Below are 24,074 nucleotides of genomic sequence, written 5' to 3'. Positions count from 1 at the left end.
TCAACATTGATTATAAGAAGAAATGTTTCTTAAGCAGCAAATCAGCATATTAGAATGATTTCTGAAGGACCATGTGACACTGAAGACTGGAGTAATGATGCTGAAAATTCAGCTTTGCCATTACAGGAATAAATTACATTGTAAAATATATAAAAATAGAAGAGAGTTCATTTTAAATTGTAATAATATTTCACAATATTACTGTTTTATTGTATTTTTGATCAAATTAATGCAAATACATTACAAAATTCTTAAATTCTTGAACAGTAGTTTGTATGTGTAAATATTTTCTTGGTTTGAAATGTCTGTTTAATGCCATTGAAGTATCAAAAAAGTATGTATGGATCAGCAATAACTACAGACTAGAAGATGCAGCATGACTGCCATCTAGAGGCCGCATGTATTAATGATGAGGCTAGATGCAGAACTGAGGCTCACAGAAAGCAGTCTGTGGTTACCTCTTGTAGGCGGAGTGATCATTTTTGACGCTGCACTTCATGTTCTTAAGTTCGTCCAGCACCGCAAACATGTTAATGAACTTCCCCAGCGTGAGAAGATAGGCTTCAGACACAAAGTCCTTCCTCCGCTCGGCATGACAAAGACGGCGCACTTCCCCACAGAAGCGATCTATTGCTGTCCTCTGAGAGAGAAGTAAAATGAAAGCGAAGCATTAGTGTATCCTTTAACATCCTGTACTCAAATTCAGAAAATAGCGTTAAGCTTTACCTGAAAATACATGAAGTTCATTAGTTTGGTGACCTCGGGCTCGAGCACCTCCACTGTCTTCTCATAGATCTCCACTCTGTTAGGCTGCTCATTACACTTCACCTGAAAGAGGGACAGATGGAGAGGGTCAAATAAACAGACAACCAGTATGTGTTGGTGGTGATGTGAGTTTTTTTTAGATGCTTTGAGCGTCACTCATTTACCTGAGGGATAGCTCTTGAACAGCTTCTCCATGTATACAGCATTACAGCATACTCCTGTCCTTCCTCTAACATCTCATTCTGCAACACAGCAAAATTATTACAAAATTAAAATTCACTCGAGTAACTAAATGCAGTTGGATAAAAACTTTCCCATCCTTCCTTTCTTCCTCCCTCAAAAAAATAAAGCATTAGGATACTGAAAAATCTAAAACAAAAGCAAACATTTAAGATTCTACATTATTTCTAGATTAGTATTACTAGTATTACTTCAATAAAATAATTCATAAATCAATGTTTTAATAGTACATTTTTACAATTAAACTCAAATTGTGATGAAAATAATTTGATTTATAATTAATAATAAGATTTTTTATTACATACGACTACTACGACTACTACTACTACTAATGAAAAAAAAAGGATTTCTGGACTAGTGATCTCAGAATTTTGAAGACCAATATATACACACTGCAATTCAAAGGTTTGGGATCTGTAATATTTTTACTGTTTTTAAAAGAAGTCTCTTCTGCTCACCAAGGCTGCATTTACTTAATTAAAAAAAAAACAAAAAAAAACAGTAATATTGTGAAATATTATTATTACAATTTAAAATAAAATATATTCACATAGAAAACAAGTTAAAATATAATTTATTCCTGTGATGTAAAGCTGAATTTTCAGCATCGTTACTCCAGTCTTCTGTGCGATCCTTCAGAAATCATTCTAATATGCTGATCTGCTGCTCAAGAAACATTTATTATTATTATCAATGTTGAAAACAGTTTTGTACATTTTTTTTTCATTCTTTTATGAATAGAAAGTCCAAAAGAACAGCAATTATCTGAAATAGAAAGCTTTTGTAACATTATACACTACTGTTCAAAAGTTTGGGGTCAGTAAGAATTTATATATATTAAAGAAATTTATATGCATAAATGAATATAAACCATTTTGGATTCATCAAGAAATGTATACTTTCATTCATCAAAAGTGACAGTAAAGACATTTATAATGTTACAAAAGATTCTAAACGCTGTTCTTTTGAACTTTTTATTCAAAGAATCCTGAAAAAAACTGATTTCAACATCATGTGATATTGAAGACTGGAGTAATGATGTTGAAGAATTCAGACTTGGTGAGCATAAGAGACTTCATTTAAAAACATTAAAAATCTTACCAAACCCAAACTTTTGAACGGCAGTGTACATCAAATACAGGTTCTACAATGAACCTTTATCTCATGTTGAACATATTCCCAAAAAACAGATTAACCCACTTAATCTTAAGATCTTAACAACTCAGAAAATCTCCCCTAGAGTAACAAAAAACCTTTCATTCTGTGTGTATAGGACTAAACTACTTCCACACACACACACACACTCTTCAATTCCTCACTGCCAAACAGTCCCTGGCAGCTATTACCTATTACTAATAGAGCATACAGCAGTTCACATTCAATACAAAAATCATTCAGAGCGGCCCACTTCGCTTGGCCAGGCTCCTCAAATGAGTGCGGTGAACACGGACAATGAGAGACTCTAATGGGCCCTCTTGAACCCTTTCAAGCCCCTGACAGACTACTTTAGCAGGGCTTCCATAGAACTTGCTTGATAGACTGGTTCAGTCAGCCAAGGTTAGCCTTACAGAGCTGTGAGTCGAGGTTTAGTGAATTAAAGAAGAGCAACCCATGACGGTGTAGTCGAACAAGCCAAACTGTTTCTGTGGAAATGCTGAGAGGATCTTACCATGTTGGAGTGGACGGTGGCTTGCTCGATGTAACGGGCGATGCCTGTCACGAAGGCGTTGCGGTCCTCAAAGTTGGTGTTAAAGTTGGGCTGAGGGTGGCAAAAAGAAGCAGTGTGGTTATGCAAGCAGTGTTTATGTTTAGGTCATTTGGGTTTATATATTCTAAAATATACTGAAGATCTAGATCAAGTGTGCAACACGTCCTGAAAAAGGAAAGCCAAAGCATTTGGATCACCCCCTGGTGGCTGGCTGCAGTACAGATCATAAATCGCACCCTCTCCATGTAATCGAATGAGACAAGTCAAATAAAAAAAAAAAATAATAATAATAATAATAATCATTTACACTTCAAATCCCTTTTTTCCAAAGATGATTTCTGTCATTTTAGGTAGTTATTTTCATGCAAATGTATTTTCAAGTGTTTCTCCAATAATTATTGCATCATTAAGTTATTTGATGCTGTAAAACAGGGTGTAACGTCATGATTAACAGCTGGGTTTGCAGTTGAGTCTGTGGGAACGGGGGAATGGGCGGGACCTTGATACCGCAGCTCCACCTCAGAATCACTATTGCGCAGGCTCAGCCTCCAAGTAACGTAATCAGTAATGTAAGTTTCTGGGATATTTTGGTTTTGGTGGAACAAAGTGGAGACACGTCATACTTTTTTTTTTTTTTCTTTTTTTTTACAGTCTATGATCCAGATGAAGGGCTGCTCTAGGGTCAGTTTTTACCTGGTAAATGAGGGATGAGGGCAGAGGCTCGATGCATGGCTGCTGATCTGGGAGCGGCAGCTCCTCCAGCAGGTCCACGTTGGACAGAGCATCTTCCAGAGTCACTGTGGATGCCATCACTCTAAAACGAAACATAAAACACGTATGAGACATGAAAATTGGGTATGTTCAGGATAACGTACTACTACTGCTATAAACAAGTTATGCATATTTTATGCAAGCAGACTACTGCACGTGTCAAAAAGTGCAGTATTATCGTTTGACAAGAATACTGTGCCTATCTCAGAAGCAGCACACTTGACTTGACCTTCCACTTCAAAAGTGATGAATCAGAATAATATCAACTGCAGTCTTTATCTTGAATCAGTATTTGATCATACTGCCAAAGATTTTCACACAAAGACATTCTAAAGCCGAGATGACAACAGGACACTGCTTGGTTTGAAGCACTTACTTTTACACATCGCATACAGTTTTAAGCTTTGCCATCACAGGCAAATAAAACAGTTATTATTACAATTTAAAATATTTTATAATATTACTGTTTTTGTGATGAAATGTTATATATAAATCTTAGTGAGCATAATAGGCTTTTCAAAAAAAAAAATTAACAATAGTATACACTCATTGTGACTATTTTCAACATTTTATTTTATGTAAATAAAATAAACATAAGTCTAGTCACAAAACTAGTCATAAGTCACATGGGTAAATTTGTAGCAATAGCCAACAATACATTGTATGGGTAAAAATGATAGATTTTCTTTAATGCCAAAAATCATTAGGATATTAAGTAAAGATGTTCCATGAAGATATTTTGTAAATTTCCTAACATAAATATACCAAAAATGTATTTTTCTAAGTAATATGCATTGCTAAGAACTTCATTTGGACAACTTTAAAGGTGATTTTCTCAATGTTTTGATGTTTTTTGCACCCTCAGATATAATAGTTCCATCTCGGCCAAATATTGTCATATCCTAACAAACTATACATCAATGGAAAGCTTATTTATTCAACTTTCAGATGATGTATAAATCTCAATTTGCAGACCCTTATGTTTTGTGGTCCAGGTCATAGTAATAATGATATTCACATTAAATAGTTAGATTAGTAAAGTCTTCAAGACTAAATTAATAAAAATGTTAATCCTGCATCGTTCTGCTCCAGAAGGCTGTACAAAACACTCCTGCTAGTCTATATGGCTTTGATATCACAGATCTTAAGCATTAACATAAATAAAGGAAATGTTTGGATTTGGAAACCATGACAATAGGGCAAGCAAGAGGTTTAATAGCTGACAGGAAAAAATAAAACCTCAAAACATTCAAAAAAACATCCAAGGCAACTAGGCAACTAGGCAACTTTTCACACCTCACAGCATCGCCTGCCAGAATGAAAGTGCCCCCTCCTCCACCCACTTCCTCTCATGGGGCAAAACCTCATATTCGTGTCATAATCTGGAACAATGCAATAAATCTCTCCTGTAAAATGGAGTTCATGCTGACAGTGATTTATTTGCTACAAATTCCCAACTCTCACTGAAAATTGAAATTTAATAAAATAAATTGGTTTGTCAATGCAAATCGCTGTGAAACAGTGCAAGAACATTTTGCTGATCACTTGTTTTTTTATATCTGCATCTGGCCCAGAACCTGTACATTAAACAAACATCTGATTGGCTGTGATTGTATGTCATGTTCAGCAGCAGATTCACATTTCACATGGACAGCCAAATTGCTTGTTGTTTGCCTGATGGCCACAACAAATGTACAGCAGTTGCTGACAAGACAATCAAAGGACATCAGAAGAGGAAACACAATGCAGGCCTGAGGAAATGGAGAAGGGCTTCTGGGTCTTGTAGAGCTAAACTGTTAAGTCAGATAAATACAGACAGACAAACTTAGTGTGCTGTGGACATTACTAGCACACATCTAAATTTAGCTTTAGGAAGGCCCTTGTGTATCTGATCATGGTGAGGCACATCTAGAGAGTTAAAACAGAAAGGAACTTAGAGAAAAAAGCAGAAGGAGATATGTGATAAGGAAGAGAGTCTGTCATGAAGAACAGGCTGTCTCTAGAGAAACGGTGATGTTATTAGACACACACTGCTGTGGTTGACACTGACAGCTGCTTCTGCCAAGTGCTTTTGACTGTGCAACTGTCCTCTAAAATGTTAATCAAACATTGAATTAAAGCTGAAGAGTGTCATTTGTTTTGCTGTTAAAATACAGTCTTCTAGCACTGTATAATGTGCACAGACAACAATAAGTAAGCACTTGTATGACTTCCTGAAGAATGTAAACAGGGCAGGACTACTTGTTTGGCATTTTGGAAATCTGTTTGGACATTATTCTTTTTGCAATTAAGTTAAGTCACTAGTGGTGAAATTTGAAATTGCAAACTTCTACTTTAAATTTTGGAAAATTAAAGGGATCTGAGATTGAACACAGATGTTAGACTGAATTAAAATCTATGAAATCTAATGATGCAAAGTACAATTAAGATACTAATATTTTTACGTTATGTGTGGATTTCATCAAATATATCTTAATTTGTTGTGTGAAGATGAACAAAGGTCTTACAGGTTTCAAACGACATGAGCGTGAGTAAGTAATGACAGAAATTTCATTTTTGGGTGAACTAACACTTTAGGGGTATATACAGTCCAAAAGAGTACCTTTTGAAAGGGTACCGCCCCAGTGACACCATTTTCCTTAAAGCGAATGGAACAAAATAATAATAATTTTTAAAAAAGTATAAATGTATAGTTCACACATGTAAATCTCAACAATCTGATCTCTGACAATGATCTGAGATCAGCACAAAAAAGGGTGACGCAACTCAGAACTGACATAACACGATTACTGCACTCTTCTCATGTCATGAGCTGAGTTGGTGTTTAGGAATGTACAGTTTGAGCTGATGCTGTAATTGTAGCTGGTATTATTTCCTGAGGCATTACAGCTGGTTACACCCACTTCTAGGAGCTCCATTATTTAAACCCAACATAATGAATATTTATAAGTGTGCAGCTAATCCATGCAGGATGCAAACAAACTACTGTCCTTTAAATATTCAAAAAAGGTTTATTTTTATTTTTTTGAAAGCTTGCTTGAGAGCATGCAGGTCAGCATCTTTTGTTGAAAAGGAAGTGGGTTAGAGGCTGTGGACAACAAGAAATGACATTTCAACTGTGGGTTTTATCTGTCAAAAAAATGAACAAACAGTTGCTGATGAAGTCTAGCACTTTTCACTGTAAACTCACTTGCCTCGAATATAATGAAGACCTGAATGATCACAATTAAATTCAAATCATAAATCATTTTTTATCATTTTTTATATATTGCTGTTAGGTAAAAAGGGAAGTTGTCTTGAGTGAGCTGAACATCGTTCCCATTTAATGCTGCAGTAGTTCCCTCTTTTCAAATGACATGTCTTTGAAAAAAATGCTGACATGCAATCAGAAATCTTGTCTTTTCTCATTACTCACTGGCAGTAAACCAGATCATTAACCCAAAGTGGCCCCATCATAGAGAACGATGCATTTTGGTCCATCATACCACTGCAGTTAAAAGCAGTGCAATGTTGTTTAGAGAGACCACAATCATTCCACAGGCTTTACAAGCCTTATCATGTCCCTGAAGTTCTACACGCCTGAATATTTCTCCACGGGGCAGGTCATGATCAAGCACAGTCAGATAAAAGGGAATTTTGGATGCCCAGATTTAGATTACAAATTCTAATCAGTCAGTAATGATACTGATGCAAGTTTATAGAACTTTAAAAGGGGAACCTTAGAGGGAACAAGATGGGAATTTAATAACTTAGCTGCCTATGCCATAGAAACGTGAAATGAAATGTGAAAAATGGCTCTGGTATTCTCTTTACCATAATGCACTTCTGATTTTGGCACCACTCTCTGTGGAGCTGACTGTCCGTGGGCAGGAATACAAACGTGCACACTGGCTGAAAATTGGCAAACATATCCTTTAAGCCGACCAAACTTTAAGAAAATTTTTTTAAGAAGGACCAGCACCTGATTTGGTAGCACTGGAGGTGGTGATGGGGGGGGTTAATCATAAAGGTCATTTCAATTCAATTCAATTCAAATTTATTTGTATAGCGCTTTTCACGATACATATTTCAAAGCAGCTTTACAGAAAATGGATGTCAACATTACAATTTAAAGAATGTAGTTAGCAAATAATATACTTTAGGTAATTACAATCACTGTTAGCAGTTTAACTGAAGGTAGAAGTAATGAGCTCCTGGAAAATGAATCATTTAAATCATAAACACTGCTTTGAAGCTTTACAAATCTTTTGTTTCGAATCTGTTGTTCGCATCGCTTCTCAAACTGACAAACTGCTGAAATCACGTGACTTTGGCACTCCGAACAACTGATTTGAAAAAAAGATTCGTAAAGATTTGAAACAGTGTTTTGAAATCGGCCATCACTAAATATTGTTGAAAAGTTATGTTTTTTTTTGGCGCACAAAAAGTATTCTCGTCATTTTATAATATAAAGGAAGAACCACTGTACTCACATGAACTGTTTTAAATATATTTTGAGTATCTTTCTGGATCTTGAGAGGTTTGGTGACACTGCTGGCAATAGAGGCCTCACTGAGCCATCATATTTCATCAAAAATATCTTTATTTGTGTTCCAAAGATGAAAGAAGGTCTTACGGGTGTGGAACGATAAATGGCATAACTTTCATTTTTGGGTGAACTAACCCTTTAACATGTTCAGTAACATGTAAAAACCTAACCTTTTATAGGGGAAAAGTTAAATATTTTTGGTCATCACATTAAAAATAACATTTAAATTGGGCTTTGCTGTAAAGCATATGAAAAGTGCTTGAATTTCACTCTCAAAAGGTTGTACAAACCCTGAAGTGAATAATGTAAAACAATTTGACTATTTCTGCCACAATACCATGGTTACAGTTAGCGTTACTACATTAAATCCATGGTGGATGTTGGTGATTTATGGACTGTAAAGCCTTCAATAATTTGTTTGTTCATGGTAAAATGTTTCTCCTGGTTTCCCTGTCAGCGCTATTTCATCTGATATCTATAGTTTATAATAACAAGAGAATTCTGCACAACATTTGAATGCTTCTCACTAGATATCACAGTGATGTTATTAATAATGCTGCAAATCCAAACACTTTCTCACTGGATCTCCCAAGGTGTCGCGTCATCGAGATTGGCCCGCAAGTAAATCTGTTCTGAGCTCGCTCTGCGCTGTCTAACATTGGTCCGAGCAGATAAACTGTTTTGTTTGCCGTTTGTTGTTTTTCATATGCAACGGAAATGGCAGTGCTTATCAGTTGGGCAATGTGGAGGTCACACCAGTGCAACCTCTAACTAAATGTAGTCACACCGGCAAGAAAAAGAGGTGACAAAATGCAACCATCTGGTCACAGTCTGGAGCCTTGAAGTGGGAGCTTCTTGATCACAATAAGCTGTAAAGAGAACCTGACTTCATGCTAATTGCCAATACACAAGACTGGAGACTGCTAAGCCTATTCAAGAATAACTATATTGGGCGTTGAACTTGGACGTCACTTGACGTTGGACTGTCTCCAGTCCTACAGCCAGGGTGGAGATAAGTCACTGATTCTGAGCATGTACATAAATCACAATCTCAAATGCAATAAAAAACACTTAAACTACTCTCTAAAGTCAGACAAACCTATGAAAACTCTAGTAGGAATATCTAAAAATATCAAAACCGCAATAAACAGTCCAGACCAAATATTCCCTGAGGCTGACACTGCCATCTTCAGTGCGAGTCGTGCGACATCCCATATGCCTCACTCTGGCCGTGTGCCCTGAGCTCTTTTACTCCTGGAAATCCACTAAGTAAGTATTAAACAAAGTACAGCAGCTCTCCAACACACTGAGAAGATTTCCACCTGTGTTGATGGATATCAGCTGACCGTGCCAAAACATGACCTCAACTCCAGCTGCACGCAGCATGAAAAAGGCCTTTTTTGCACCACGGGTGCTGTGCATATTCAACACCTACTGCACACGGTGCCTTCCTCTCTGAAATGTTCACATCTTCACACACACACATTTTCCTCTCGTGGCAGCAGAGGAGGTGGCACACGACCAATAACTTCAGTGCAGAACGCACTGGTGTGCACGTTCGAAGTGAAAGTACGCTTTGACACATACTGCCTTTTTTCACGCTTTATATCACACTAACTTTGAATGTCATATTAAAGATCATCATGTCTTGCTGCATTACACAAAAAAGCATATGTATACATTAAAGTAAACTTGTGATTACCTGCCACCAACTGTGTTTGGTTGGATCTTTTAAGCCCAAAGATGCCTTTCCACTATCTCCGACATTCTGACGTATGATTGTCCCTCTTAGAGGCAGTTGCACAGAACTTTCAAACGGGTTGTGATGCAGCCCTTCACTTATTCGCCATGGTAAAATGAATGAATAATGAATGTAAGAATACATATTCACACAAATCAAATGAATACCAATACCATCTGAAAGAAAATCATAGTAGGTTTTCTAGGGCTAATCAACATTATTATTTTTCGAACACAATTACTCACCCATTTTACAGAAACGGTGTTTAAAGATTAACATTTTACTGCAAAAATATTGGTAATTCTTATTTTACACTCACAGTTTTGATTAAAACACATCACATCTTGCCAGGCGGTCGCACAGACGCAAAAGTTTGAATATTTCGCAAAGCTCAAAACGAATCAAAATTTTCACATACACATATGGTCGATACTCAGCACAGATCTCTCCATTAGAAATGAAAGACATCCGATCTGTTGTTTGTCAAAGATGGTGAAATGGTGGATTAATTTGTTCTAAATAATCTGCTGAATCATAAAACCCACTCAGGCTGCCACAGTGGAACAAATAACTTCCTAAAGCATCATTATCAGCATCTCAACAAGGGTGTGGGCCGAAGAACCACATGCCTGAACTTTCAACAGCCCTGCTGACCTCCAGCCAATAAAGATATTTCCCTTCCTTTTCTGTCTTTAAGTCATTTTCAATCCAGAAAAGAACTGGATTAAAGATAAGGAGAGGGGGACTGACACCACAGAATTGGTTTACAGAGATAGACTAAGCCTAGTTCTCGACTAAAGGGATTTTCAAAGAGAATCACCCCTGACAGAGCAGTTTAATCCATGTCTAGTCTTAATCTGTATCCAGAAAACAAATTGACAAGGTTTTAGGAGACAAAATAAAAGTTTACAGTGCTATTATTCAACTCAAGTAGACCGCTGATTGGAGGTTGCTCAAAAAGCAAGAAAACCAATACAAATCTCTCATTAACTTTCAGTTTCTGTAAACCTTAATCTTAGAATGTCAAGTAGAAAAACAACATTAAACATATATAATGAATATATTATACATGTAGAACAGTGGAGGAAATTAGTTGATTTTTTTTTATTATTTTTTTTTTATAAAGGGACAATATTTTTGTCCCCTTGGAGTTCTTATATATATATAGCTCTGGAAAAAAATTAAGAGATCACTCCAAGTTCAGAAATCAATGTTAAGTGGTCTCTTAATTTTTTCCAGAGCTGTATATATATATGATAGATAGATAGATAGATAGATAGATAGATAGATAGATAGATAGATAGATAGATAGATAGATAGATAGATAGATAGATAGATAGATAGATAGATAGATAGATAGATAATCTTATCAGTGGGTGTATCTGACAGGGAAGCATGGAAATTTATCTACTAACATACGAAAAAAGAAAAAAAAAAACTACATTACTTACTGTTCCATTACTTAACATACAGAAACACTACTATTCATTTCAGTAAAGTTGTACAGAAAGCTGTTCACCCAAATTACGCGACAAACTACAACGCATTCATTATAAACTACGAAGCGCTCTCTTGCGTTTTCAACTTCGTTTATTTTAATGAGAGTTCTATTAGTCGCGTCCATAGACTGTAAGGTCGCGTCGCGTCGACTGTAGCTCTTCGCAGTCTCGTGAACAGGCCCACTTTATCCACGACGTAAAACTTCAAACAACTCAAAGGAATTCAACCCGACAATACCTTTCCATTCTGCCTTACACATGCTGAAACATGAACATATATTAGAACAAAACTACGCGAACGCCAACTATTTGACTGCCTAATTAACTACATATAAAGTGTTTGGAAAAAAAGACAACACCCAGAATGAAAGTAAGGCAAAGCTCCGCTCTACCCACCCTTACGTGAGATTTCCAGGACAAACTATCCGCTGTGCTTCGACCATTCATTCATGCATTTTCCGTTGTGATTTCCAGTTCTAAGGTGGCTGAGAGGATGAAGTTTTCGGTGGTTGATCTGCGGTGGTTTGGTTTGGTGTGGTTGAGGGAGTTTGCGGAGAAATCCTGCTCGCGGTGTGTTGTCGAAAGCGCAGCTCAGGCTGGAAGTTCCTGTTGCGCTCTAACATGGACATTCAACAGGAAACTCCAGCGCCGCAGTACAAGCGCACTGCCAGCAGGGGGCGTTCAGGAATTTAAGTCCGTGAGTGCAGTAGGATTAAGAAAATGTGAAAAGTAAATATTTAAAATAAATATTAAAATTTAAGAGATGCTAATACTTATATGTATATTCATCCCCATCCTATTCAATTTTGTTTTATTACATATTCTTACTTTGCTTTTATTTTCTTATATTCCTCCATTTCATATATTTGTTTACCACATCTTATTTTCCTGTATTGTGTATTTCAGTGCTAAATATAATAATATCGAGCCATTGAAGCTTTTGTTGTTGTTATTACTGAGACAAACTCTAAAGGTAGAGTTACCTGAAGTGTGAGATGCGTATACACTACAGTTCAAAAGTTAGGGGGCAAAACAATTTTTTAAGGTTACTGAAAAAAAGTCAGAAGGCTACATTAATTTGATCAATAGTGACTGTGACATTAATATTGTGAATTTTATGCAATATTATGAATAATATTATTTTTTGCAGCCATTACTCCAGTCCTAAGTGTCACATAATCCTTTAGAAAACATTTTAATATGCTGACCTGTTGCTCAAGAAACGTTTCATGTTATCAATGTTGAAAACAGATGTGCTACTTAATATTTCTGTGGAAAAATTTTATCAGGATTTTTTGATAAATAGAAAGTTCCAAAGAAAAAAACATTGTAAAAGTGTAACTAAAGTCTTTTAAAGAATAAACATAATTTCCTTCTTAAACAAATCCAAAACTTTTGAATGGCAGTGTATATGAAAAAAAGTATAATGCAACATTATACTGTATCTCAAAGCCAGGGCAATTATTTTAATATATGCAATCCATTCAGCACAATTAAAAACAGCTTTAAGCAACCACAAAACATACAAATTTAGGCTTAAACTGCATACAAAGGTACTCTACAATTTTCATTGTTAGTTTATACTATGTACAGAACTTTAGCTGTAAATTAAATAGCTTTTGGCATGAGCAATTCACATATCCACTGCATGTAGAGAACAATTAAGTTTTACATCTGACATATGGCCAACAACGCTGAAAAACAAACAGCCAGAATGTCCACAAAACATTACATTATGTATCTTGATGCAGCAAATTTGCTGCAGACAAAGTAGACAATTTAACACAAGTTTCACTGTTTACAGACACAAAGTGCTACTTCTGTACCAATGAAGTGCTATTGTGATTTTGTCTGTCTCATGTGCTATGATGTCAGATATCCTGGTACAGTACAGCAGCCGTCATGCAGCAGTACAATAGCACAGCAGTCTTGTGTTCATCCAATGCTCTGGATTGGAACCATGTTCAATCTGTTAACACTGTTCAAATCCAGCCATTAGCGACAGCGCCAAGGACTCCACTGTAAAAGAAAACGGAAAAACATATGTTGCGTAAAACAAAATATTTCTGAATCATAATCAGGAGCAGTGGAGGACTTACAATGAGGAAACGAGCCTCTGCACACAGCCTTGTTCAAAATGGTCACAAGAAACATGTGACAGTTTTTAAAATCAGACTCCATTTTGTCAATCGACTCGATTCTGAGGAAGAAATGAAACATTTGAAGAATGTTAAAAGCCATGTAGAAATAGCTAAAGGGAAGTAAAACCTCATCCTCATCAAGCTGAAGTGAAAGCTGCAAGACGAGAGCATGTGGCTAGACTGAAACTTCTAAAAAGATCTCAGAGTTTTGAACTTACTTCCAGGCCCCAAAACCAGCCTGCCATCTGTCTGAGAAGATGAGAACTAAATTCAGCACTTTCATGATGGCCTCCTTGACAAAACTGACCTGCAAAGACACAGTAACCCAAATTGATGAAATGTCTATAACGGTTTAAAAGTAAAAATTAGGTCAACCTCCATGGGGAAGACAGCTTACTGAATTAATAAGAAAAACTGCAAATGTGACATGCAAGTATGAGCCAAAATGTACTATGTGTTTCCTGACAGACACATTATTTGGCCTGTATAATTTTAGCTTACTTTCTCTCTGAGCAGACATCGGTCATGAATGGTGGACAAGTATCTGTAGTGGATTTTAATGAGTTGGTCCAGGTCCTTTGCCTCCTGTACTTGGTGCTGAAATTCTAGTCCTGTACTATGTAGGATCTGTGAATGAATGCATGCATGGTAAATGTCCAAATGATGATAAAAAAAAAAAAAAAGTTAAAATCAACATTTTCAAAACTCTACTGCAAATAAATAAAGCATATTTTCCATATGTCAAACTTACCCTAGTCATAATGTAGTTGTGCAGGCTGTTGACAAAGTGCATGAGTTTGACCCTCAGGAGAAACATCCTGTGAATCTGCTGGTTTATGGGCTCTTTGGCTGTGCTTTCCTCCGATTGACCTCCTTCTTGCCTCTTAGCGGCAACTGTCAAATCTGTAGGAAGACTCTATTTTAAGTTCCAATAACAGCAAGTAAACTGAAACCATCCTGATCTGAGAATACTGTGAATTAAGATAGTTCTTATTTCACAGGGACAAAAGACCTGCGATCGTGGAACTATGAAGTTACATAAATATGAAGCATGTAGATCTCTTACTGGCATGTGCTTTTAATCGTGTATCCTTTTTATAAAAACATGAACTAGCTTTACTTCCCTCTTGTTTCATTACATATAAACAGAAGTAATGAAAACTTTAGAAATGAAATCATATCTCACCACTGAATCGTAATGTGTCCAGACTATATTTGGCCCATTTGATCTGAAGCAGCAGTAGAAAGACTTGATTGTAGATTTTCTGACACTCTGAACTAATAACAATATCTACAGGCCATGGAACCTGGTGAGAGAAATTATGCACAATTTAAAAAAACAAAATGCAAAATTTATAAAAATATGAATTATCATTATTATTACATTAAAAATAAATTATTTTAATTTATTATAAACATGTTAATACAATATTCAAAGCAAAAAAGCTAAATTAGAATTTTTCAAAGCCGAAATTAAAGTTAGTTTCTAACCTTATAACTCAGAGTAAGACCATCAAGGTTATTCACTGGCTGTTTTTTTCTCGCAGGATCAATAGTTTCAAGAAATATGGACAACCTAGAATCATGAGAAAGATGTGAGAGAAACATAAGTGAACCACAGGATACTGAGTGGTGACAGATAGTCTTGAATGGTAAACCACAGGATCTCTACAGCTCCATGTGCAGTACCGGCTGCTGTCCTCTGGGTGGCGCTGTCCAACAGCCTCTTGCAGCTGCACATTGAGGAATGCCAGCTGCTGCCAGCTCTCCTTCTCCAGAACTTTGTCAAAGATGGCTGTGTAGAAATCATACATAGTATCCCCAGCTTCCAACAGGAAGTAGTTTCTCATGGCCTGCAAGTACCCCAGAAGCCTAAGATTAAAAAAAGAGAGAGATTTAGGCATAAATGTTCTACAAAACTATATTGTGAGGTTTATGCACAAAGGATTTTCCTGCAGGATCTCACCTGTAGTCTTTCTTCAGGGTTCTCATGAGGTTCCCACAGCATTCGATGTATCTCCTCTCGATATGTGGATACAGACAGGAACGGAGCGTAAGCTCAAACGTCTGACATGTCACAGACTCAGAGGAGCGGTCCAGAATTACACTGCCGCCCGAGAATTTCTCATGGAAGTCATTCTGCTCTAAATAAAGCCTGCAAAAGATAACACGCATTACCTCAATGGAAAACAAGCTAATGAAATAGTGAAGGACCAAACATAGTGTCTTTATATAGTTATATTGGAGCTACACGATTCTGAATAAACAAAGAATCACAATTTTTTTGTTTTAAAAAAGATATCACGATTCTCACAAAATTCAGAATAGACAACTAAACAAAATAACATGTAATTAACTAGAGGTTCTGAAAAATGTTAATTGCTACAGTCCATTTAAAAAAAAAAATTTACTTAATTTGAATTATTTTTATTTTTTTTAAATAGGTTTAATTGAACAATTCAATGACTCAAAGACTTGTTTCATTACTGAATGAATCAGCGTTTTTGAACAAATCTCTTAAATGACTCATTCAATGACAAATACATTTTTATCAGTAACTTCACTGTTTGTGAAGCTGATTCATACATGTAACAATGTAATTGATACAAACTTTGTCAAGTTACTTGACATAAAGTTACTCTTTTTTTGATATACTCTTATTTTGATCACTAATATACCGTTATTTTGATCACTACCATAGACATCAGTGTTTATATGCAACCTATAAACTTTTATTCCGGTAATTCTGTGATAATTTGAATGTTTGTAACAGAAATAATGATACTGTGTGGTTGAAAAGACTGTTTGTGAAGCTGATTCATACATGGTAACTGATCTATCTGGGTCAATGGAATGTTCACTGTGATCGTACTTGTCAAAGGTTTAATACACATAGGCAAACCATTGTCATTAAAGAATAAGATCATGTAGGTGTTTGAATCAATTTCACGATCTTTCAACGATTAAATGTGCCGCTCTAAGTTGTATTAAGACAGAAGTTTGAATCTTTGAGAACAAACTCTATATTTAACGTCCTTGGTCACACTTTATATTAGGTGTTGTGTCTTTAGCTTCTATGTACTTCCATCAAAGAAATTGTTAAGTTAGATTAAAGGGTGGGTTAAGGTTTAAGGAAAGGGTCAACAGTGTAATTATAAATGTAATTATTACAGAAATTAACTACAGCTGTAATTACAAGCAGGTATTTTTTATATATACTGTATGTACAATGTAAAAATATTTTTGTACACAATCAGTGTATTATATCAAATGATTAATTTATTATGTAGTATTTAAAGACACTATATAAATGGGGACCACATTTTTGTGCTCTTTTGTGTGTTCTTCAGTCAGATAATTTATTCTATATTCTGCTGTTACCTTGCAAAATTAATGGCCAGCAGGGGGTCATGGATGTCATCCAGCTCCAGATGACGTGCCACAATGGACTGCATCTTGATCAGGCTCTTCTTAGTGGCCTGTTGCTCGGTAACCATATTCGTAGGTGATTCTTCTCCATACCGAAGACGTGTCTGCACTGACTCCAAGAAAAGCGTGTACAGACTCTTTCTTTCGGCATCTGCCGAGACATGTGAGATATATAGAGAAATATAAAAATGTGAGTGTGCAACAAAATGAAAACTGCAAGTTGAAACTATAAAACAATACAGATAAATAAACAGAATTACAGAGAAAATTACCTGTAACATGTGACATATTCATGTAATGAGTATAACTGACATCAGTGACACTGCATTAATAAACCAGCATGCGGCAAAGTAGTAGGTCATGCAAATAACAGCATAAAACATAAGACATTCCAAATTAAATTCGCTTTTCATTTAATCCAGTGGTTCAACCTTTTTGACTCCCTTTGTCCAAGACAAAATTCAAATCCCCCATGTAAGCTAAGATACTTCTTATACTTCTGCTGTAATTACAAATCTGATTGTGTTTTAACTTTTCGATTTACAGAAATTAAGCACATAATATACAACAAATATATTCAAATTAAAATAGTTACATTCTGTAATTTCAGTAGATTCAAGAACTATTTTGTTCTTCAGGATTCAATCACAAATATATGTGACTTTCCCACTTGTTTGTGATTTGCTGCTTTGACACAATCTGCATTGTAAAAAGTGCTATATAAATAAAGGTGACTTGACTTGATTATGAGAATATCACAAAAACACAAATGTTTTCTAAAATATTTTGAACTCAAATGTCGTTTTCTCAGCAATTTTTACTCAAAATACATTTCAGAGTTTGCTAATAATGTATATTCATTTTAGAAATGTCCATTACTTAAAGATTTTTGTTTTAATTTCCATAATTTTACCAGGTCCAGAAATCTTACGTTTAAAATTAGGGCTGCACGATTAATCGCATGCTATTCTCACGCGCATTTCGTCAGTAAAGCCGGTTCCCTGATGCGCGTGAGAATAGCATGCGATTAATCGTGCAGCCCTATTTAAAATGTCCACATATTTCCGGAGTCACAAGTCTGTTGGAATGGTTCTTAAATAAAAAATGACATTTGTTAAGGAAACAAATTAAAATATGTAATATAATGTCAGATACTTTTCATCTTGATATTTAGCTGTTTTAGCTTATTTAAAAGCTTGTTTTGTCTTACTTTAAAACCTTTTAGACCATCAGACTTTATAAAAGCGTGCTGAGGGCCCCTAGCTGGTCCCAGTCCCCTGGTTAACCATTGACTTAATTGACACAAACACCCACAAACAAAAGCCTTGAATTTATATCTAAACAAACCGGTGACTAGTTGTTCTCAGATGCAATCTCCGGCTGATGCTAGATCTACGTAGATGCAGTCGAATTATGATGAATCACAAGTGTTCATCGATGCCAAGTTACTGCTAAATGTAGCATCAATGACCCATTTATAGCACGTCATTGTCAGTAAATGCTGCAGAGTTGTATTGTTATATTTGACAAATTTGTATTATTTTGCGTGTGTCATAGACAGGGGGAACAAATGTATTATATCATATGGGACGGGCACTGAAATATACTGAAATGAAATAAAAAAAAATAAACATTCAAATATAGATAATAAACTAAATTGAAACAGAAAAAGCGCAGAAATACAAAACTCTGGAGACACTGACCTCTGGAGGAGCCATCTGGCTGTTCGGTCTCCTTGCAGTCCAGGTTTTTCAGCAGCTGCATGGATTTGCCAGCCATGATGATCTGCTTGAGTACAGGCTTGAGGAAGGACACCATGGTGTGCTGTCTACTGCTGGACGCCTGCTCCCCACCAGAGCTTCCACTGGCAGCGTCGCTGAGCCTCTCCTCGCTCTCCACTGTCTCAGAGACGCTATACAGCGTGTAAGTGGCATACCAGAAGTCCCTGTGGTTTACTGGTACATCCTTGTTCCTAGTAAACATGTCCATATATTTCTTTATTTGGCAGGCAATTTTGTATTAAGTAGCATAATGTGATTAGTGCAAATGAACCCCAAAAGAGTGATCAGCACCCCAACATGACACTGAGGGGACTTGTGTCACCCTGGCCTGAATGGATAATGACTGGCTGACCATATGTAATTCCTTACATAGAGTACAGTTCAAAAGTTTGAGGACATTAAGATTTTTGAAAGAAGTCTCTTTTGTTCACCAAGGCTACATTTATTTGGTCGAAAATACGCCATATTTTACTGCCAGAACCCTAGATAACATGCTAAGGGTGTCCTGCAGATGGCGCCGCAAGCTTGCGCAGTGCTATCAGAAGCAATCCGTGGATGAAAAAAAAATTATATTAGAAAACGTCATAATTCACATAGGTCAAATACTTTTTTTTGTGGAAATTGAGATGTTTTTCAGGATATTTGATGAATAAAAAGTAAAAAAAAAAAAAAAAAGTTTATTTGAAAAAGAAATCTTTTGTAACAACATAAAAGTCTTTACTGTCACATTTGATCATTTAATGCGTTCTTGCTGAATTAAAAAAATATCTTTAAAAAAAAAATCGTAATAATTTTTTTTACAAACTTTTGAAGGGTAGTGTACATAAACAAACAAGTTTTTTTATACCTCTGAATTATAAACTCTTTGGCGGGGTCAAATAAGTGACCATGAACGATCCATTCATCTACAATCTCAAGGTATGGCCGGACCGTTTCTACCCAGAGAGAGAAAAGAAGTGCCACCTGATAGGAAGGGGGGGGGGAATTGTGATGTTAAACTTTTTATAAGCAAAAAACATGAGATAAATGGACAAATTCAAGTATTTATGCTTGAAAAAACAGGCACACTTACAGACTGCTCAGAGGCCTCGCCCACGCTGTCATATTCTATGATGGCCTTGTAAAGGGTGTTGAGTAAGTGTGAGGCTCGCAAAACGTTGGGCGTTTCGGCCGGCACTTCAGCCACTCCTGTGCAGAAAACCCTGTGCAGCATCGTGATCTGAGCCAGATGAGGACTTAACCGTTCCAGCACAGATGACAGAGTCACTGTCTCATCTATGAAGAATCACTATAGAATTAATACAATAATTAAACAAAAATAACTGTGAAGACATTTACAGACACAGAAAAAACAACCTTTGGCAATAATGTCTTTTTCGATAGCATTGAGCTCTTCTTTAAAGCTGGTGAAGTATTTATACAGGGCCCACACGAATGCTTGATAGGTCCGGAAGGGAGGCTCAGAGCTCTTCTTGGAGGATGAGGAGGAAGAGTTAAGACCTGGAGGACAGGGCTCTGCGCTGTGGCCTGTCACTTCATCAATAAACTTTTGCAGACGGGAAACAGCCTGCCCATAGGCCGCTATGTGCTCCAGTACAGAGTGAAGACAGTTCTGAACACATAAATAGGAATACATGAAGGAACGCACTTTGAACCATTAAATCATATTGTTCTATCTTACACAATTACAGAAAGTACAGAAGTTCTTTAGTTACAATGTAACTATACATTTCTTACAGTGTAATTATACATTTAAGTAGGTAAAGGGGCTAAAGTGTTCTGGGGTAAAAGGCACCTTTGATTTTATTTTCCTCTAAACCACTAGATGGCACCAAAACTCATTCCAAAACATCCGCTTTTCAAGTTGCATGTGCAAATTTTACTGATCCTTGACGCAATCATGGGCAGGCAGTGCAAAGTTGATTCTGTGCTAATTTGATCTGATATTAGATATTTTTTTTAAATGTTGTAGATTTAAGTAGCAAAGGAGAATTGCTAAAATTATGGAATATATTTCGAGACAAAAGGTCTTCTAAATGATTTTCAGTTTTCTTTAAGGTAATTAAAGTAACAGATTTTCACTAACAGAAAAATATGTAAAAGTGTGGAATTTGGGGTAAAAGGTGCCACTGCTGTTAGGGCACAAGGCAAATTATTTAACATGATAATAAATAGCTGGCTGACATTTCCATTTATTGACTTGACAAGGTTATATTCAGATGGTAAATATCATATTAAGTTGGGTATCCACCTTAGAGATAATTACCATATTTATAATGAAACAATCATATTTAAAAATGATATTATATTGTATAATAAAATATAATTTATTGTTTCTACTGTAAATCTATATGAAATTATTAGGTGATCTCCTTCAATGTGAATTGTGATATGCTATATGTTGGGACCCTCTAAAAATGAAATGGTAGATCTCAAGAGGTTTATCCCAATCAATAAATAAATTTAATTAAATACAATCTGACTGGCACCTTCCCTACTTCACATGAGCATGGTCAACTTCCAACAAATCCCAAAAACTTGACAGGGAATGGGGAATGGTGAAAAACTGTCTCCACTCACATTAGTTAGATGAGTGACCACCACATCATTCCTTACAGTCACCTTGCCATCATTGTGCTGGAAAATGAAAAGTTTTTTTACACCAGAGAAGAGCCTGAGGAGAGGTAGAAAAGAACACATGATCATTCCTGTGAAAAAAAAATGTGATATGAGCAATGAGTCATCCTCCAGGTAAGTAAACATTCAAGTGTCAGCAATCGATGCAATGTAATCTTAAAAAAAAAAAGAGAAGAAGAACTTCATTCCAGAACTGCTCATTCCCTGCAGGTTTAAACTTGTATCCTAATACTTATCCACATATGCAATCTCCACAAATTTCCTTTGGTAAGCGCAAGTCTAGCCAGTTTGTTAAATGCAATCATGGCAATCTTACAGATATCATACCAAAGAGTTTCCCGAATCACTTGTGTCTCTGTAACAAAAGACTTCTCCTCAGGCAGGTACAGAGGCCCAGTGTTATACAGGTGCTGATCCCTGGAGATAAAGTATGCAAAATGACAACATGAAATCTTAAATAAATGCAATTTAAAGCTTGAAGAGCATTTGCTTCAAAAACCTTATTAAATCATGGCAGAAAGTCAAACTTAATGGCCATGTGATGCTGAAAGCGAATAAGATATCACAAAAAATGCCTTACCAGACATTGTAAAGGTTGGAGTGCAGGTGGAGGCTGTGTGGAAAGCGGGGAGAGTTGGGAACCCAATATGAAGTGACAATATGCTGCTCCAACCATGCCCTGGAGTCCGGCTCACCCACTACAAAAACAAGACCGTAGCAACTAGGAGTCCTGATAACAATCTTCATGAACTAAAGATTACTTTGAGAAAATATGATAATACTGTCCCCTACCAGTCCAGGTGACTTGAACGGTCTTGTCATTCTGCTCGTGGTCCTCCTGTGGCGTTCTGTCTACCTGTATACCAGAATCCTCTCTGCTCAGGGGCTGCTGGCTATCTTCTTCTTCACTCTCTTCCTCAGACCAGTCCTGCCAAAAGATCAAATGATCTGTTGTGCTCTGCTACTGCTAGTCAGTTTAGTATACAATAGCACTGAGGGGTCAATGCTTTTAATATTTTAAATCTATTTTTAAATTTCTTCAAAATCTTTTAAATCTTTCTTTTTAGAGCAAATTCATAAATATTAATATTAATAAGCTGACAAATCATTTATAAGACATATTGACCAGCCTTTTAGTATAGGATACTAGACAAGTAGTGATCTAATAAACTAATAGAGTTCACTCACTGGAGTGTCTGGAAAGGGCCCAGTATCAATATCTTCTCCTTCCATGAGGTATTTTGCCCAATCAAACTTGTCTTCTTTCTCTGTAGAAATAAACATTATTTTGTAGCAATATTAGGTGTAGTGTTGTCCAACAGTATGCATGTGTTGACACAAAAGAACATAAAAATCGAACCTGTTTCTTTCAGTCTGGGTCTTTCGCAGTAGTTTGTGTTGGATGGAGAGTCAGACAGATGGAGTAATAAAGCCAGCATACTGTAGTGGGCATCAGTCTGAAGACAGTAATAGAGATATTCAGCATATCTATTGTTCCAAGCACTCTCTGAATGATGTCAGTGTTATCCCACCTTGGTTCCTTCAGTATTAGGAAGAGGAGAACTGAGAAATTCTTCAGTTAGCCGTATCCAGCTCTCTGCTTTACTTAAGTCAGAGTGGACCATGAGTTTCTCATGAATCCTGGGAGAAAAAGAAAACTCAATTAATTTTAATAATCAAAATATAAGCATAACAAAAAATAAAGTACACATAAATGTGCAAGATTTCAGACTTCATACCCATTAATGGATCTCTGCACATTATGTCTGTTGACATCAAGGAAATGGTGAAACCTATCAACAAAAAAAAAAGGGGGGGGGGGGGGGGCATGATAAGAGCTTCATATTGATTTATGTACAAAAAGAAATGAAATGTTAAGTGCAAATGGAAACAATTATTGGTTTTGGTTTGTTTGGTAGTTTTGTCCATTTCTTCCTTAGTTTCCTTTCCCTAAATACATTCAAGCTATTACAGTAATTAACAAATGGAAAGATAAATGCACCAAGTACTTACTTGAAATTAGACCAAGTAAACTTCAGAGCCATTTGAAAGTTTTGATCTTCCTCATCCTGGATGGCAGTAAAATGTGAGATGAGTCTCCGGGTCTCCAGCTCCAGCTCCTTCTCAAACCTGCTCCAGTGAGCCATTCTTATGATTCAATGATCAACTGAAACACAAGATACATAAAGATACATAAAGATACATACAGACAGACAGACAGACAGATAGACAGACAGACAGACAGACAGACAGACAGACAGACAGATAGACAGATAGATAGATAGATAGATAGATAGATAGATAGATAGATAGATAGATAGATAGATAGATAGATAGATAGATAGATAGATAGATAGATATATAGATAGATAGATAGATAGATACCTGCTTTTTGGTTGTGATGCTGACTGAGACGAGCCGTTATCAACAGCTGCGGCTAGCAAAACATGAAACCCATAACAAGAATATTCGCTACATGTCACAGATAAAGGGAAAATATGCCTTCTCTCTCCCGATTATAATCCAATAGCGAAAGTCGAACCGAGGGCTGAGTTTAATTCTATTTATTTTATTATCATATTACATGTTTCCTCCGTTGCCGCCTCCATGACTTCAGGCGCTTCTTCTGTGATTCTGTGTGAACAATAATAACACTGAGCGGAGCTTTACTGCCACCTATCGACCAGGAGAGAACATGGCGAGACCATAGACAGTAAAAAGGCGAGACCCTTTTTTTTTTTTTTTTACAGTCTATGGGCGAGACACAACAAAACAACGCCAGACAAAAACATCGAAAGAAAGAAAGAAAGAAAGAAAGAAAGAAAGAAAGAAAG

General features: G+C 36.3%; 2 protein-coding genes across 6 annotated transcripts in view; both read right to left on the bottom strand.

Annotated features, from left to right (window-relative positions):
- cyfip1 (cytoplasmic FMR1 interacting protein 1) overlaps window positions 1–11,874 on the bottom strand; it is a 40,756-nt gene extending 28,882 nt beyond the window's left edge. Inside the window, exons 1-7 of one of the 5 annotated variants that reach the window (XM_067374671.1) lie at window positions 11,649–11,874; window positions 9,715–9,850; window positions 3,407–3,527; window positions 2,675–2,764; window positions 930–1,007; window positions 727–828; window positions 459–640 (exon numbers count right to left, since the gene is read on the bottom strand). In XM_067374671.1, coding sequence (XP_067230772.1) covers window positions 459–640; window positions 727–828; window positions 930–1,007; window positions 2,675–2,764; window positions 3,407–3,523 — 569 coding nt within the window. In that variant the 5' untranslated portion in view covers window positions 3,524–3,527; window positions 9,715–9,850; window positions 11,649–11,874. The remainder of the gene's footprint in view (window positions 1–458; window positions 641–726; window positions 829–929; window positions 1,008–2,674; window positions 2,765–3,406; window positions 3,528–9,714; window positions 9,851–11,648) is intronic. The other 4 variants (XM_067374673.1, XM_067374672.1, XM_067374670.1 and 1 more) reach the window with 4 other exon arrangements.
- Window positions 11,875–12,627: 753 nt separating this feature from the next.
- On the bottom strand, window positions 12,628–23,861 carry tubgcp5 (tubulin gamma complex component 5). Its single transcript, XM_067374674.1, has 24 exons — window positions 23,626–23,861; window positions 23,254–23,407; window positions 22,980–23,033; window positions 22,773–22,881; window positions 22,601–22,697; window positions 22,429–22,508; window positions 22,033–22,168; window positions 21,821–21,938; window positions 21,568–21,657; window positions 21,184–21,277; window positions 19,960–20,215; window positions 19,676–19,878; window positions 19,451–19,566; window positions 18,526–18,794; window positions 16,775–16,973; window positions 15,360–15,548; window positions 15,083–15,265; window positions 14,885–14,969; window positions 14,580–14,700; window positions 14,145–14,296; window positions 13,895–14,020; window positions 13,612–13,700; window positions 13,352–13,452; window positions 12,628–13,271 (listed from the first exon to the last, which is right to left on the bottom strand). The coding sequence occupies exons 2-24, from the start codon at window positions 23,385–23,387 to the stop codon at window positions 13,225–13,227; spliced, it is 3,048 nt and encodes a 1,015-aa protein (XP_067230775.1). The 5' UTR covers window positions 23,388–23,407; window positions 23,626–23,861; the 3' UTR covers window positions 12,628–13,224.
- Window positions 23,862–24,074: the final 213 nt, after the last annotated feature.

Source organism: Chanodichthys erythropterus, chromosome 21 (genome assembly GCF_024489055.1).
Source record: "Chanodichthys erythropterus isolate Z2021 chromosome 21, ASM2448905v1, whole genome shotgun sequence".
NCBI classification, from domain to species: domain Eukaryota; kingdom Metazoa; phylum Chordata; class Actinopteri; order Cypriniformes; family Xenocyprididae; genus Chanodichthys; species Chanodichthys erythropterus.
This window is presented reverse-complemented; position numbering and strand designations above follow the sequence as displayed.